Source organism: Mastacembelus armatus, chromosome 21, assembly GCF_900324485.2.
Source record: "Mastacembelus armatus chromosome 21, fMasArm1.2, whole genome shotgun sequence".
In the NCBI taxonomy this organism is placed as follows: Eukaryota; Metazoa; Chordata; class Actinopteri; order Synbranchiformes; family Mastacembelidae; genus Mastacembelus; species Mastacembelus armatus.
This window is the reverse complement of record NC_046653.1, coordinates 8,709,070-8,723,283: the sequence shown is the minus strand read 5'-3', so window position 1 is coordinate 8,723,283 and position 14,214 is coordinate 8,709,070. Positions and strand designations below refer to the sequence as shown.

Below are 14,214 nucleotides of genomic sequence, written 5' to 3'. Positions count from 1 at the left end.
CGTCGCGTCACATCCGGGAGGTGGGGCTTTCGTTGCAGGAGCGGTTTCGAGAGCCAGTATGCTCTGTTAACTCGACCATCACGATAGCTACTCGCCAAAGGCACAGATACCAGTCGTGGTTTGGTAAGGTTTCAGAAATTTCTTAGCAAAGTAGAGCTAACTATGAGTTTGTTAACCCCGACTGACACAAAAACCTCACCTGTTGGAAGGACGAGCGACCACAGGGGTAATAGTTAACCGTTTAACGTAAAATGGGCGCAAATAAATTCGTCTTGGATGCCAGTGAATAGTTTAAATATTTCATAGCGGCAGTGTTTCTGTTTAATTAGCGGTCACCTGTGCATGTATGTAAAAAAAACATCAGCGCAAGACGTCACGTTAACAATCATCGGTAATTTATCGTTAGGTTAACGTTAGCTATCCGGTGTTCGGCGCTGGTTAGCCTTAGTATGTGTGCACTTGCGCTAATTTGAGGGCACCTTTTCCTCATGTGCTTGTATGTGTTTTATACATTTAGTGGTATCGTAGTGCTGCGGTAAGTTTTGAGCAGTAACGGGAGTCGTGTGTATGATCCGTGCCATGAGGACGGTCAGCTGATGTTAGCTTATGACCGTAGATAACGGTAGTTAGGTAGCTACTGTAATTGTACACTACGTGTTTTATACTGTTAGGATTGCAGAGGGTTTATTTTCAACCGACACTCGATTATTGGTGGTTATTATTAGCTAACTACTGTAGCTTAATTAATATTCCTGTCGGGAATTACTCTTGAGTGTATTGTGGTGAAAAGTTTTCCATCTAAGGGTTTGACACACCCAGGTCGTCCGCTGGTTTCTTCAGCTGTTTGTCAGCAGTGCTGCCAGGTTCTAAAATAACACTGTACAAACTAATAGTGTGTTTTTTTCCATGACAGTCATGTGTCTGTTAATTGTGGCAGAGTGCTGATATCAGCAGAAGCTATTTCCTCTGATCAGTCTAATCTACTAAATGAAAGCATGAAGTTAAAGCTACCGAGGTGTCCAGTGGTCTCTGGACCCTTCTTTGGTAGCTGTTATCTTTTTTTTCAAAAGATTGCTTTGTGGGTAGTGTGTCTTAAAACAGAAACGCATTAGAATGTTTACATATATACAGCAGCTTTTTATCTGAGGGTATTGGACAGCAAGTTTTGTGTGTGTGTGTGTGTGTGTGTGTGTGTGTGTGTGTGTGTGTGTGTGTGAGAGAGAGAGAGTGACTGTTATGTTTAGCGATGTTTCGTTTAGCAAATTAGTGTAGGCTACTCTTTTCACCTGTACAGACCTTTTTTTTTGCTAAGAGACAGGTCCAAGGGAATAGGGATAGTGTACTAAATTCAATTGCACATTGCATTTACAGTACAGTACAAACAGTACCAACTCTTTTATGGAATCAGAGTAAAGTGACATATATAATTCATCATTTGCCACAAGATTAAAATGGCTTAAAACAAAACAGCCTAAAAAATCCCTAAGCATTTCTTTTTTTTTTTCTCATCTTTTTTCATCTTTAATAAATAAACACAGCATTTTGTAATTCATCCCTTAGGCCAAGAGTGCCCAATCCTGGTTCTTGAGGGCCACTGTCCTGCTTGTTTTTCAACTATCCCTGCCCTACCCACTACTGATTACCGGGATCAGGTGTGTTCAGTCCATTAGAATCTGGAAGATACCATCTCAGATGAGGGTGGAAGTGAGGGAAGACAAAGTGAAATGGTATCCCCAGCTTCTAATTAGATGAACTGTACCCACTGCTCTCTACCCAGCAGTGGGTAGAGAGGGGACAATGGTCAATGTCCCCACAATGGTCCTCGAAGACCAGGATTGGGCACCCCTGCTGCACCATATGTACCGTATTTTCCAGACTATAAGTTGCACCGGAATATAAGTCGCTTTTACCAATGCAGCCTTAACATAAAAAAATCCTCTCTCGTGTTGCTAACAGACAAACCTAATGTTAATCCAACATAGCATGCGCTAGAGTAGAGATGGTAGTGAATGACTGTTGTCGTTTTTTTTTTTTTTTCATAAAAAATGAGAATACATGCTGTTATCACCAGTTCTGTGCATATTTTCGAACGGAGTAAACAGCAGAAGCCAGTTGTTCAAAGATTTGCGGACTTAAGACTGACATTGAGAAACTTTATAAACAAGTGATACAAGAAGCCCACCCCATTGCAGATAAACGTGTGATAGGCCTAGCTTATTTGAAGCTGGAGGAAAAAACGTCCTAAGGCAGGGGGTCCAGACCAACATTCTTTTGCTAAGAAAGGAGTTAGTCAGGCTGGCCAGGCTACCATCTAACGCTAGTGACTACTTGACAAAATGACTGTAAATATAAACATATAGGTCGCTTCAAGCCAGGGGAGTATTTAAAAACCAAAAAAAAAAACGTGCAACTTATAGCCTGGACGATACAGTTGTTTGTTTTTGACAGATGTGACAGTACTGAGACATCTAGGGGCAGAATGGTTAAGGCCTATACCACATAATTCCGTTCACAATGTCTGTAGTTTGATTCCTGACCGGGTGATCTTTGTCAAATCCTTTTCAGTGCCTTTGCTGTCAACTACCACATCAAAAGGGTGATCACCCCCGCTCATCAGATTGAGTAATTAGAAATGGTGTCAGTCAGTGAAACTGCAGTATATGAAAATGATGAGGCAAAGGTGGCTTATGTGTATAAGGATTACTTCCTCATAAGTCTTGTATTGTCTTGTATTATGAGGTTTGTAAAGACTAAATATCGAAACTACTCAGATGCTTTGGGCCTCTCACAGACCTGCTGAGGTGAATTAAACATGTCTGAATTAATTATAGCATATTTTGTGGTGCAGTTTGAGATAATCATTGAATCCCAGACTAGACTCTCAGTACCCAAAGAGAGGCAAGCTCTGCCACAACATGTGATAATTCAAGGTTCAAGACAGCAAGTTAGCAAGTGTTGCTGAGTAACATGTCTGGAATGATCTGAAGTCCACCTCTTGTAAACAGTTAGTAAACTAAACGGCGATTTCAGCACAATCACCATGTGTTCAAGGAAACAAATACAGATAAGGATTTGCATTCCTGTAGGGCTCTGTGTTTTGCAGAGGTTTTGTTTTGGAGCTATTGGTGGCTGTTTTATTTGCCATTTCATACTTTACAGGAAAAAGCCTGAAACAACAGTTGGGCCATCACAGGAAGTAAAAAATATCCAGTGAAATCCAGCCTAACAAAGAAACATGACCGACGTTTTAGTCACTGCATTCAAATGCCAACACAGCTGGATTGTGTATAATTCTGGCTAAGATTTACCTTTCTGCATAGTTTTAGACCTAACAAGATGTGACTTTAAAGAGAGGGAAAGGTCTTGTGAATGAGGCTGAACTGGCCTCACATTCTTGCTCTCTAGTTGCCATAGATGTTTATCAGTTTGCACTAATTATTTCTTTGTCTTTACTCTGATTTTCTTAGCACTCACCTATGTGGTTTCTTTTTATTGCTGCTATTTATCAAGAGTATGACAAACATTTGTCACTAGGGTTTAATTTCATTGTTTTGGACACAATCTACTTAGGTCATGTCACTGTGCTCCATCTGCTTTTCTGATCAGTTTTTCATTTTCTGATGACCTTCCTGAATGACCTGGGTTCTTGCTGTGTAATGTCACTGGCGTCAGAAAACTATCTGCTAATGATCTTGGCAAGGACAAGGTCTGAAATGCAGTGTAAGACTGTATTTACTGGATTTGTAAAGTGAGTGATTATGTGCAGGAGATAGTGATTGAGATAAGTGCATAGCAAGCTGCCATCAATTGTCTGCTGTTTGTCTGTAGGGAGAAAAGGAGGTTTATATATTTTGTGTGACTGTCCTCTAATTACTATATGAAGCAGAGATGAGGAATTAAGAATTGATTATTGGTAGGAATTCCCAACACATTTCCAGGATGTGTGAATCAGACAATTACACATGTTTTCACTTACAGGGAAAGTAATTACATTAAGGGTAGAGTGAGATTTTATTCTCCCCCTGAGGCAGCCAATTTGACATACTAGCACACATACAGATTATGTGATTGCTAGGTATAAGGGACCAATTATGAAAAGCACTCCATCCTCTTTCTTAGAAGAGGAAGAAGTTATGCAAATATGTCTTACAGAACGCTATGATAATTCAACTTTTGTGATGCATCAGTTCCTCTTAATCCACTGCAGGCATGCAGTGCTCACAGGTTTGTTCACCCTTTTCTGTTGGGGTGGCTGCATGTGTAGGCTGTCTCACAGCTGTGTATCACAGCCACAGATATATGTTTGCTTCGGAGAGTACATAAATACCTCCCCTTTTGTACACTATTGTGTTGTAGATTTATTTTGAAATGGAAAACAGTGGCATTTTTCCATGTCAGTGGCGTTTGAAGTTGAGCTCAATAACTTTTGGTGACCAGTGAAAATTAGTTTTTAAACATTTTTGCAAATCTGTTAACATCAAAACTTTTTGAATGAGAGGTTTCAGTTTTCTCTGTACCATACTATCACAGTTTTATCATGCCAGTATCCTGAGCCTGACAAATTGAGTTTGTCATGTGATGCGGTGTGTGGTACATGATTTGGGGATGTAGAGGATAAGCCTAGCGTTGAGAGCTTTGAAATCTCTCTCAATGCCTGACCCAACCTCTTTTTCCCAACCTGCACTCTGAATGTTCCCTGTACTCTTCCTGACAATGCATCATTTCACCAACATGCAGTGAGAGAGATGTCTCAACCTGTAAATGTTTTCCTATGTGGCAATTTATGTATGTTTTAGTGATGAAGACAGGAGGATTTCACAGAGCACTTCTCTCCCCCTGCTCTCTCTTATGTCTGTTGTGTTTAATCTATAACGGCATGCTGTGTTGTTCCAGGATGGAAATAAAACATTGCCGAGTGAGTGTAACAGCCTGGACAGAGCGCGTCTGACCTGTAATGAAGAGTAATAGCAGGGGATTTTAGATGGACTTTTCCTTGGTACTGTCATGGTTTATTGTGTTTTTCATCAAGCAAATGAACAATAGCAAGTTAGTGATAATTAGTGGACATCTGGGAAATACAGATGTGGCTAAATGTTGGTATCCTTAGACCTCATTGAAACAATGGTCAGTTTTTTTTTTGTCTTGTATACCTGTCATCTTTGGTTTGCCAATAAAACAGACAAGATGGGAAAAGAAATTCTTCTAAATTCTTGTGTATTCAGTATCTTCTACTGTAGCCTGCAGTAGCCAATGCAACACACTAAATATGGATAAGAGAAAAAACAGAAGAGAGCCATTTGAAGAGATAAGGAAGTACTTGCCAAGCTTCATGGAAAATACCCTTAGAATTCACTAAAATGCATGTTGACCAACCACAATGCTTCTATAGAAGAATGTTCTTTGGATACATAAAATAAGAGCTTTTTAGTCAAATCAGCTCTTTGTTTATAGGAAAAAATATTGTGCTTTCAAAGGCAAGAAAGCACCATCCCCAGTGTGAAACGTGGAGAAGGCTCAGTTATATTATGGGGCTGTTATGGTGTATCAGTGTCAATCTATCCAATTAAATCCAATGGTTATTAATACTTATGCCATAGGATCATAATCCAAAATGTACATCGAAAGGCACCAAGAACAATGAAAAGAACACATTGGCCCATTCTGAAGTCACCTGCTACATGTTCTGATCTTAATCCAGTTGAACACTATGGAAAGAGCTAAAACTCAGTGTTGGGATAGGGCTCCCCCCATCAAACCTGAGAGAACTAGAGCAGTTTGCTCATCGAGACTGGGGTGAATTTACCAGTTGAAAAGTGTACAAGTCTCATTAAGAGCTACAAAAGAGCTTGACTGCAGTGATTGCCTCAAAATGGCCTGCTACGAAACATTAGGTTGAGTCCCGTTATTTTTCCCCATTGCATTTTCATGTGTTATTTAAAATCAAATAATACATTGAGTGGTAGAGTGATGCAGTGGTTACCACTGTCACCTCACCACATGGAAGTTCTAGGTTCGACCAAGGGCCTTTCTGTGTGTTCTTTGCATGATTTCACTCAATCTATGTGGGTTTTCTCTGTGTCCAGTTTCTGGCCATAATTCAAAGCCTCTCACCCTAGTCGTTTACGAAAGACCTCTTCTTTTCATCCCCCCTGCATCAGACCCATGGAATGGGAATGATTAGGTAATTTGAAAGTTTTGATAAGACTGTTGTTGGTATCAGATAGGAAAGACATCTGTGCATAGTATCACACTCTATTTGAATGACTATACCATTATGTAATAATGTATATGCTCTCCATATACAGTACAGTAGGACAGCATAGTGTGATGTTTTGCATGAGTCGTGAGACCAAGGGGATCAGTGAATACATTTTGTGTTTCATTTGCAATAAGAAAGGAAACGGTTTAGAATAGAGATGTATTTGAAAAGCCAGCCAACTTAGTATTGCTTAAGTAGGAAGGATTTAACAGAGAGGAGTTAACTGCCCAGTTTCGTCAAAGGCTCCTCTGTGCATTCTCCTGGCTAACAGTTCTTAGTATGCAATGTGGGGTGCTTTTTGAAAGTTTCTTCCTCTATGCTTTGAAAGTTTCTGGCTTTTTGCCATATACCATCGTTTTTCTTTTTTCAGTAGGTCAAATAATTTTGTAATTTTCACTGGTATCGACTCCTATCACTGCTATTGTCTACATATATTTCTGCAGTGCCTCTGTTGTTGTTTACTGTTGATCCATTCTTACACATACCTCATGACTGTGGTAATTCATCTGGCATATTTTGTATTGGCCACAGCAAGCTGTTATGCTATTGTGATGGCTAAGAGGGTGCAGCTCTCCCTTTACATTTACCGGAATAGAAAAACATCCTGGTGTGGCAGAAATTAGATGGGACATAGCTAGAATTTGAATTTCAGCTGGGTCATTAGCAGGGTGTTTTGTTTTGCTTGCAGAAGGGGAGGTTACAGCAAAGGTTAGTGGTGTAAGAGTTGTGCAATTATGTTGGATGTCACAATATTTTTAAAAGTATTTTATGGTCCCCCCCCCCCCCCCCCAAATGACATCACATCCTTTAACCTCTGGATATGCACGTGGCATCTGTGCTGCACCACTCAGATCCACTTACACACTCTCAGATGCTTGGAATTTAGAGGGTTGTTGTCCAGAAAAGCTGCTGCTTTCTACATTAGATGGGTGCGGGTAATCCCCTCACTCCTGTGTCTTCAGGAATGCAAAGAGAGACAGTCATCAGGTTTTCTGCAACTACAGCTCAGATATCAATTTCCACATGCACATAAATTCACTTCTTCTTCCCTCAGCATATACTGGTTTTTGTATGAGTTAAACTCGCAGCTTCTGTACACATGATGGAGGGTTCAGTGACAGACCACTTGGCTTTATCTGTTTGCTGTAATCTTTTATCTGTGTGAGTCTTGGCAAAACTTGGTGCAAACCTTCTAAAGTGTTAGTAGGGAGGGAACAGTGGCCCATTCACCAAAGGGAATCTTAATGCAGCCCACACTGCACTGATGTCATCTATATTTCATAAGTTTAGCAACCAGAAGGGTCTGTCAAACCATACCCCCACTTTCTCCGTAAGCCGACATCCTCGAAAAAAAGACCAGGACCAAGCGGACTCCAGTTCCATTTCTGGGTCAGGCCTAAATATTAATTCCTGTTTTTCCAGTGCTGTTCATTTTAGCCCTGTACTTGTGTTGAAGTGCAGCTGCTGGAAATGTGAAAGGACCCCTCCTGTAATGTCTGTCTCAGACTTCCTTTGGAATGTCTGTACTAAGCACTTTTTTGTGTTTAAAAAAAAAAAAAAAAATATATATATATATATTTTTTTTTTTTGTTGTTGTTTTTTTGATGGTGTGATGGTTTTATTCATACTATTGGATACTGTGTGTACATGCGCACAGGGAAGTGGGTTACAAGTGAATAATTTAAATAATGATTGCTGTGCATCAGTACTGAGTTTGGTATACGTTCTGTCAGTTTGTAATTGTGTGTGTTTGTGTGGCTATCCTTCCTGTGAGTCTTTTCACTGGCCTGGTTACTGGTAACAAAGACAGGAAGAGCACAGGTCAGATTTCCTGGTCAGAGAGAGTGCAACCATGATGCCACATTTTCAGCATGCATGGCATAGTTACTGCAAATCAACCTCCACTGGAAGTGGAAGTGGAGGTTGATTTCGGACATTGCAACAAAACCTCACATTCAGGTGGTGTTGCCTCTGCTTTTCACACCAGCGCTTATGTGAATTTACCTGGTACATTTCTATACATTTTATATTGAAAACCTTAATGTGAAAACATAAAATCAAGAGAGTTGGAGTTGTTTACGAAGCTACGAAGCAGCTCAGTGCTGCAATGATATTCCAAGAGGATGGAAGAATATTTCTACTGGTAGAGATGAAACGATATGGGGCAGAAGTAAAGAAAAAGATAAAGTTGCTTCCCATGACAACAACAGCACTGAGTAATCTGACAGAAGTTTTTAGGATACCACATCTGTCACAACGGCTTGACTGGTTCTCAGCTCGAGGTGACATAAGTTTGTAGTTACATGTATCTGTCAGATGCTCAGCTGTGTGAGTGTACATAGCTCATAGTGAGTCGAGAATATGTCTGGTTGTTGAGTTACAGTGATTGCTGATTGTTGACTTGTCCAACACGATTGCCAAGGGAGGAGGCTTGTTAAGAACAATGACTGCCAACACCTCAAACTGAGGAGTAACTCATGAAAACTGAATGTCTTTAGCGTTAATCAACAGTAGTCAGTAGAATTGCGTCAGTAGGCAGTTTTACAAGGCAATGGCCTTAGATTTCTGCTGCATCATACGAACGCAGGATATTGGCTATTTGGTTAATCTCTTAGAGACAGTCTCAGAGGCCGAGAATGCATCCTGTGACACAGATCTACAGGATGTTATGCTTGTCACATTTTCGGTCATTGGTTTAAAACTATCGACTGTTGCAATAAAAGCTGAAATGCCAGAGTCAGTCTCTGAAGGAAACAGCCATCAAACAGCCAATAAAACTCCCATCAGTGGCTGTTTTCATTTTTGTCAATATCCAGTCATTTTTCTGGTGACGTCAGCCGACACCACTACAAATATATCATCGTTACTTTGCAGTAGGACCATCAGTTGCATTTTCCACAGATGAGTTAACCTGTTGTACAGAAACCATGTTGTTGTGCATGCTGCTACTGCTACTACGTGTGCTACTACTGCTGGGTAACATTTTTTCTTTTACTACAGGTGGACCCTCAAATGCTTTTACTTTTGAAATACTAACTACTAGTTACCTGCAGAGACCGAAAGCTTCGGTAGGATAAAAATTAAAATGAGGGTATCTGCTTTAAAGTTTTAAGGAAGAACAGAAAAGCCAGAAAATCAACTCTATATATTAAAATGTGACTAGCAAACAACTAGGAACTGTCCTTTATTGCTTGAAAAGGGAAACCATAGTGACAACACATTTTAAGTCAGTTGTAATCTTACTGACTTTTCATATACACATTGCTAGACAGGCATTTATGCTGTGGTCAGTTATTTGAACTCAAGTCAAAGTTGTGTCCAACAGATAAAAGATATTGTGAAGTCAAGGCTAAGGCAATTGACTCTGAGCTTTCACCTCCTTGAGGACAGAGATTAGAGAGCAGATAGATGACCAGTCTATCTTATTTTGAATGAGTTCAGCCCGTGATGCCCTACCTTAATGCATTCAAAATGCCGTCTTGGATTGGAGAGAATTATAGCTTCATTACTTCTGATCATTTGCGGTGACCTTTTGATGGCGAACTTTATAAAGTGCTAGGATGCATGAGCAGGCAATTTGGCACTTTAATGTGTGCGGGTTAGAATTCAAGATTGTTTGGAGCAAAGCCTAAAGCCTTGGCACAGCAAGTTACAGTCATAGTAAAAGCTATGAAGTAACAACTGCCATCTGTCCCTGAACTAGGCCCACATACCTTTGCTTTCTATGTATAGAGGCTATTCACCGTAGACACTGACATCTTTCCACTTTTATCATTCACAGGTTGTGTCGGGGAGTGTTTGGATGCAGAGAAGTGTGTTCACGCATGTGTGTGTGTGTGTGTGAGAGAGACGCAAAGAAGAATCCAGTGATGGCTACCAGTAAAAGTAAAAACCAGAGCTCTCTGGCACTGCACAAGGTAATAATGGTAGGCAGTGGAGGTGTGGGGAAGTCAGCCCTTACACTGCAGTTCATGTATGATGAGGTGAGTCATCACAACAACTTACTGCCTATAATTGACTTTATTGATGCACATGCAGCTGTAATGTAAATGCTAATCTTGACAACATGTAAAGAACTTCATCTTTTCTTCCCCAGTTTGTAGAGGACTATGAGCCCACCAAGGCAGACAGCTACAGGAAGAAGGTTGTTCTGGATGGGGAGGAGGTCCAGATCGACATCCTGGATACAGCGGGCCAGGAAGACTACGCTGCCATCAGGGACAACTATTTTCGCAGTGGGGAGGGCTTTTTACTCGTCTTCTCTATTACAGAGCACGAGTCCTTCACTGCTACTGCTGAGTTCAGGTACTGATGCAAACATGTACACTTATTGCCACTTCACTCTGAGAAGAGAACAAATTCTTCTATATTGATGTCAACATTTACTTACATATCAAACCTTCAGCACTGAGAAAATCGTCGTCATTTAGAAAATAGAATCTACACCCCAGCTTTGCTTTAATGGTTTTCTGTTCAATTCAGTTCAGTTCAATTTTATTTGTATAGCGCCAAATCACAATACAATCATCTCAAGGCACTTTACAAAAAAGAAAAAACTACAACAAATCCCTTATGAGCAAACACAAGCCTCCAGCAGAACCAGGCTCAGTTTGGGCGGCCATCTGCCTCGACCGGTTGGGGTGAGTGGATAGAGGAGAGAGAAAAGAACAGCAACAATAAACAATAAATAGACACTGCAGGTTGGTGCGGCCAGTAACTGCACATCAGCAATATACAGCTCCAGGACCAGGGACCCCTGCAGAAGGTACAGGGAGAGAACAGTGAGAGAGGGAGAGAGCTCAAACTAGGGGAGAGAGAGAGCACAAGGTTAGTGACATTCAATGGTGGAATATACATGTGAGGGGGGAGGAGAGGGGAAGGGAAGGGAGGGGACGGTTAGGGTAGGGGAGCTCAGTGCACTGATGGTCCTCGGGCAGTCTAGGCCTATAGCAGCATAACTAAGGGATGGTTCAGGGTTACCTGAAGCCAGCCCTAACTATATGCTTTGTCAAAGAGGAAGGTTTTAAGTCTAGCCTTAAAGGTACAGAGAGTGTCTGCCTCCTGAGCCCAGACTGGGAGCTGGTTCCACAGGAGAGGAGCTTGATAGCTGAAGGCTCTGCCTCCCATTCTACTTTTGGAGACTCTGGGAACCACAAGTAGACCTACACTCTGAGAGCAAAGTGGTCTATTGACATAATATGGTTCTATGAGATCTTTAAGGTATGAAGGAGTTTGATCATGAAGGGATTTGTACAGTGGGTTATGTAATATTTGTGGTAAGAGAAGCATGTCTGTGGACGTGTTGTGGAAATATTTAGACAGTTTCTCTTCATCTTTAGCATGAACAAAATCCACACATTTTAGCCAGTAGCACTCTAGAATCATGTAGAGCTGCAAAATCTGTTCTGTGCCGGTAGGGAGCAGATCTTACGGGTGAAGGCAGAAGAGGACAAGATCCCTCTGCTGCTGGTAGGAAACAAGTCTGACCTGGAGGAGCGTCGGCAGGTGTCGGTGGAAGAGGCCCGAGGGAAGGCTGAAGAATGGGGTGTCCAGTATGTGGAGACATCTGCCAAAACGAGAGCCAATGTCGACAAGGTACATCTACACACACAAAATACTTAGTGATATGTTTTAATACACTTAGTCACTTGGCATAAATGACTATAATTTGTTCTATTTCCAAAAGTATGATTTTCTGTAATATATTTACATGCAATGACAGTTTAAGATTAAAAAGTGCTGAACAAATTCCTCCTTTTTTTTTCTGCCAAGGTATTTTTTGACCTGATGCGTGAAGTACGAGGCAAGAAAATGTCAGAAAACAAAGACAAAAATGGAAAAGGAAAGAACAAGAAGAACAAGAAGAGTTTTAAAGAGAGATGCTGTTTACTTTGAACTCTTTGTGGACCTTAAGAACCCACAATACACCTCCTAAACTGGGGAACAAAGCAGATCATCCATTGTCATGCAGATGAAATTTGATCTTTTTTAATAGCTGGTTAGTTTAGTGTCGAGAACAATCGCAAGAGCTTTCTGTCATTTTTAATTGATGAAATCTGAATAGCTGTTTCATTGGAAGATAACCACTGTTGTGACTGTGACTCGGACGGCAGAGCTTGATGGCTCACAGTAAGCCAATGACCAAACTGCCGCTGACACTAACTCTGCTGCTCAAGACATTCTCCTACTGTTTAACTCAGCGATTATACTGCCTTTGACTTTCAGTGTATTTTTAACAAGAATTGGTGAGTCGTCAAGTAAACAGTGCTCATAATTTCTTCACCTGCTTTTAATCTTAGCCTGCATATTTTTTCTGTCTTATTATAGAACCCTGGAGTCTATAATCATCAATTTCTAAGCAACTCTAATGCTGCTGTCATATTTGTATTCATCAGTGATAACACTCAATGATCTTTACAGCTGAAGATTGCATTCTTCATGCATGCTTCAGTCCAGACTGGCATTCTTAAAAGTTTAGGGCATAATATAATGTTTTTAATTTTCAGCCCTCGAGGCAGATTTTAGTTTTAGTTTTTTACGAATGTTTAGTTCATCCTGTGATTTCATGATTTTTCCGACCAAGGAAAAATCTTACAATGCAATTGGTAAGCTTGTTGCCAAACAGGGTTATTTTATTCCATTATCAGGCCTCACACAGTTCTCATAAATCAATCATAAGATAGAAAGATTCTCTTTGGGGCAGGGGGCACACGCCTGCAAAGTCAGATCTTTTGTGACTATGAATCACATACAATTTCTGGTGAGGGAATTTATCACTAAGCCTCACAGAGCCTCATGTAGATATTTTAACCTTTTTTTTTTTTTTTTTAGGCTGTAATGCGTTTAGTATTTTTATCATAGGTAAATAAGTGGTGGCTAAGAGAGAATAGAGCTCTTTATCATCATGGTGCTTTGCCATGTTAATGTAATCTGGCCTTTTCCACTCACCACTTATCCACAATGCAGATCCATTCCTGTGTTACATGAATGTTGAAGTCTTTGCTTGTTCTGTGCTGTGAAACAGATGTTGACAATCCAGGAGGCCATCATGCTTCTTGTCCATAATGCCATTATTGTCCAGTTAATCCTGTTAAGCTCTGGTTTTCTTTTATCCTTGCTCTTTTAAATAACACTACATTGCCAATACCTAGGAATTGGACTTCGTCCTGAGTGGAGTCACACTTGAAATCTTTAAATGATTTGTGCCAACATTACAAAAAACCTCCCCAAAAAATCGAACTATGTTTGTAGATGTACTGTATGTATGTTAATTAAATGAGTGTATGTGCATTTACCAGGAAACCCTAATACCTTTCTGTGTCTGTGTGAGTGACACTTTGGTGGGTGCGCCAATTTCTTAACTGGTGTTTAAGTGCTACAGTGAACAAGATGTTTGTACCACTGCCTAAACCATTCTTTGTAACATGCCCTCTCTTTTTTGTTCATTTCCTACTACTGTGAATATGCTTCTATCTCTCTGCAACAAGAGTGTTGCTGAATAAATGCTTTTTTCCTTTGTAAATACTGGGCATTGTTTTATCTCTGAAATTTCTTTAAAAATGCATAAAATAAAGATTTATACTGGGGGATCCCAGATAGGGGTTACTTGGCTGGGAGTCAAACTAGAAGATTTATGTGATATGCAACTTAATGATATATCATTTACATTTGGTCTAACTATTTTGCGAAGTGGTCCTGGGTTCGCAACCCGGTCTTTCTGTGTGGAGTTTGCATGTTCTCCCTGTGCTTGTGTGGGTTTTCTCCAGGTACTCTGGTTTCCTCCCACAGTCCAAAAACATGTATGTCAGGTTGATTGGTGATTCTAAATTGCCCATAGGAGTGAGTGTGAGTGTGTGAGGTTGTTTGTCTCTATGTGGCCCTGTGATGGACTGGTGACCTGTCCAGGGTGGACCCCTGCCTTTCACCCAAAGAGAGCTGGGATAGGCTCCAGCAGA

The 14,214-nt window shown here is 40.6% G+C and overlaps 1 protein-coding gene across 1 annotated transcript; it reads left to right on the top strand.

The window, feature by feature from the left end:
• ralba (v-ral simian leukemia viral oncogene homolog Ba (ras related)) lies at positions 1 to 13,781 on the top strand. Its single transcript, XM_026295301.1, has 5 exons — positions 1 to 123; positions 10,041 to 10,242; positions 10,356 to 10,564; positions 11,677 to 11,854; positions 12,032 to 13,781. The coding sequence occupies exons 2-5, from the start codon at positions 10,084 to 10,086 to the stop codon at positions 12,152 to 12,154; spliced, it is 669 nt and encodes a 222-aa protein (XP_026151086.1). The 5' UTR covers positions 1 to 123; positions 10,041 to 10,083; the 3' UTR covers positions 12,155 to 13,781.
• Positions 13,782 to 14,214: the final 433 nt, after the last annotated feature.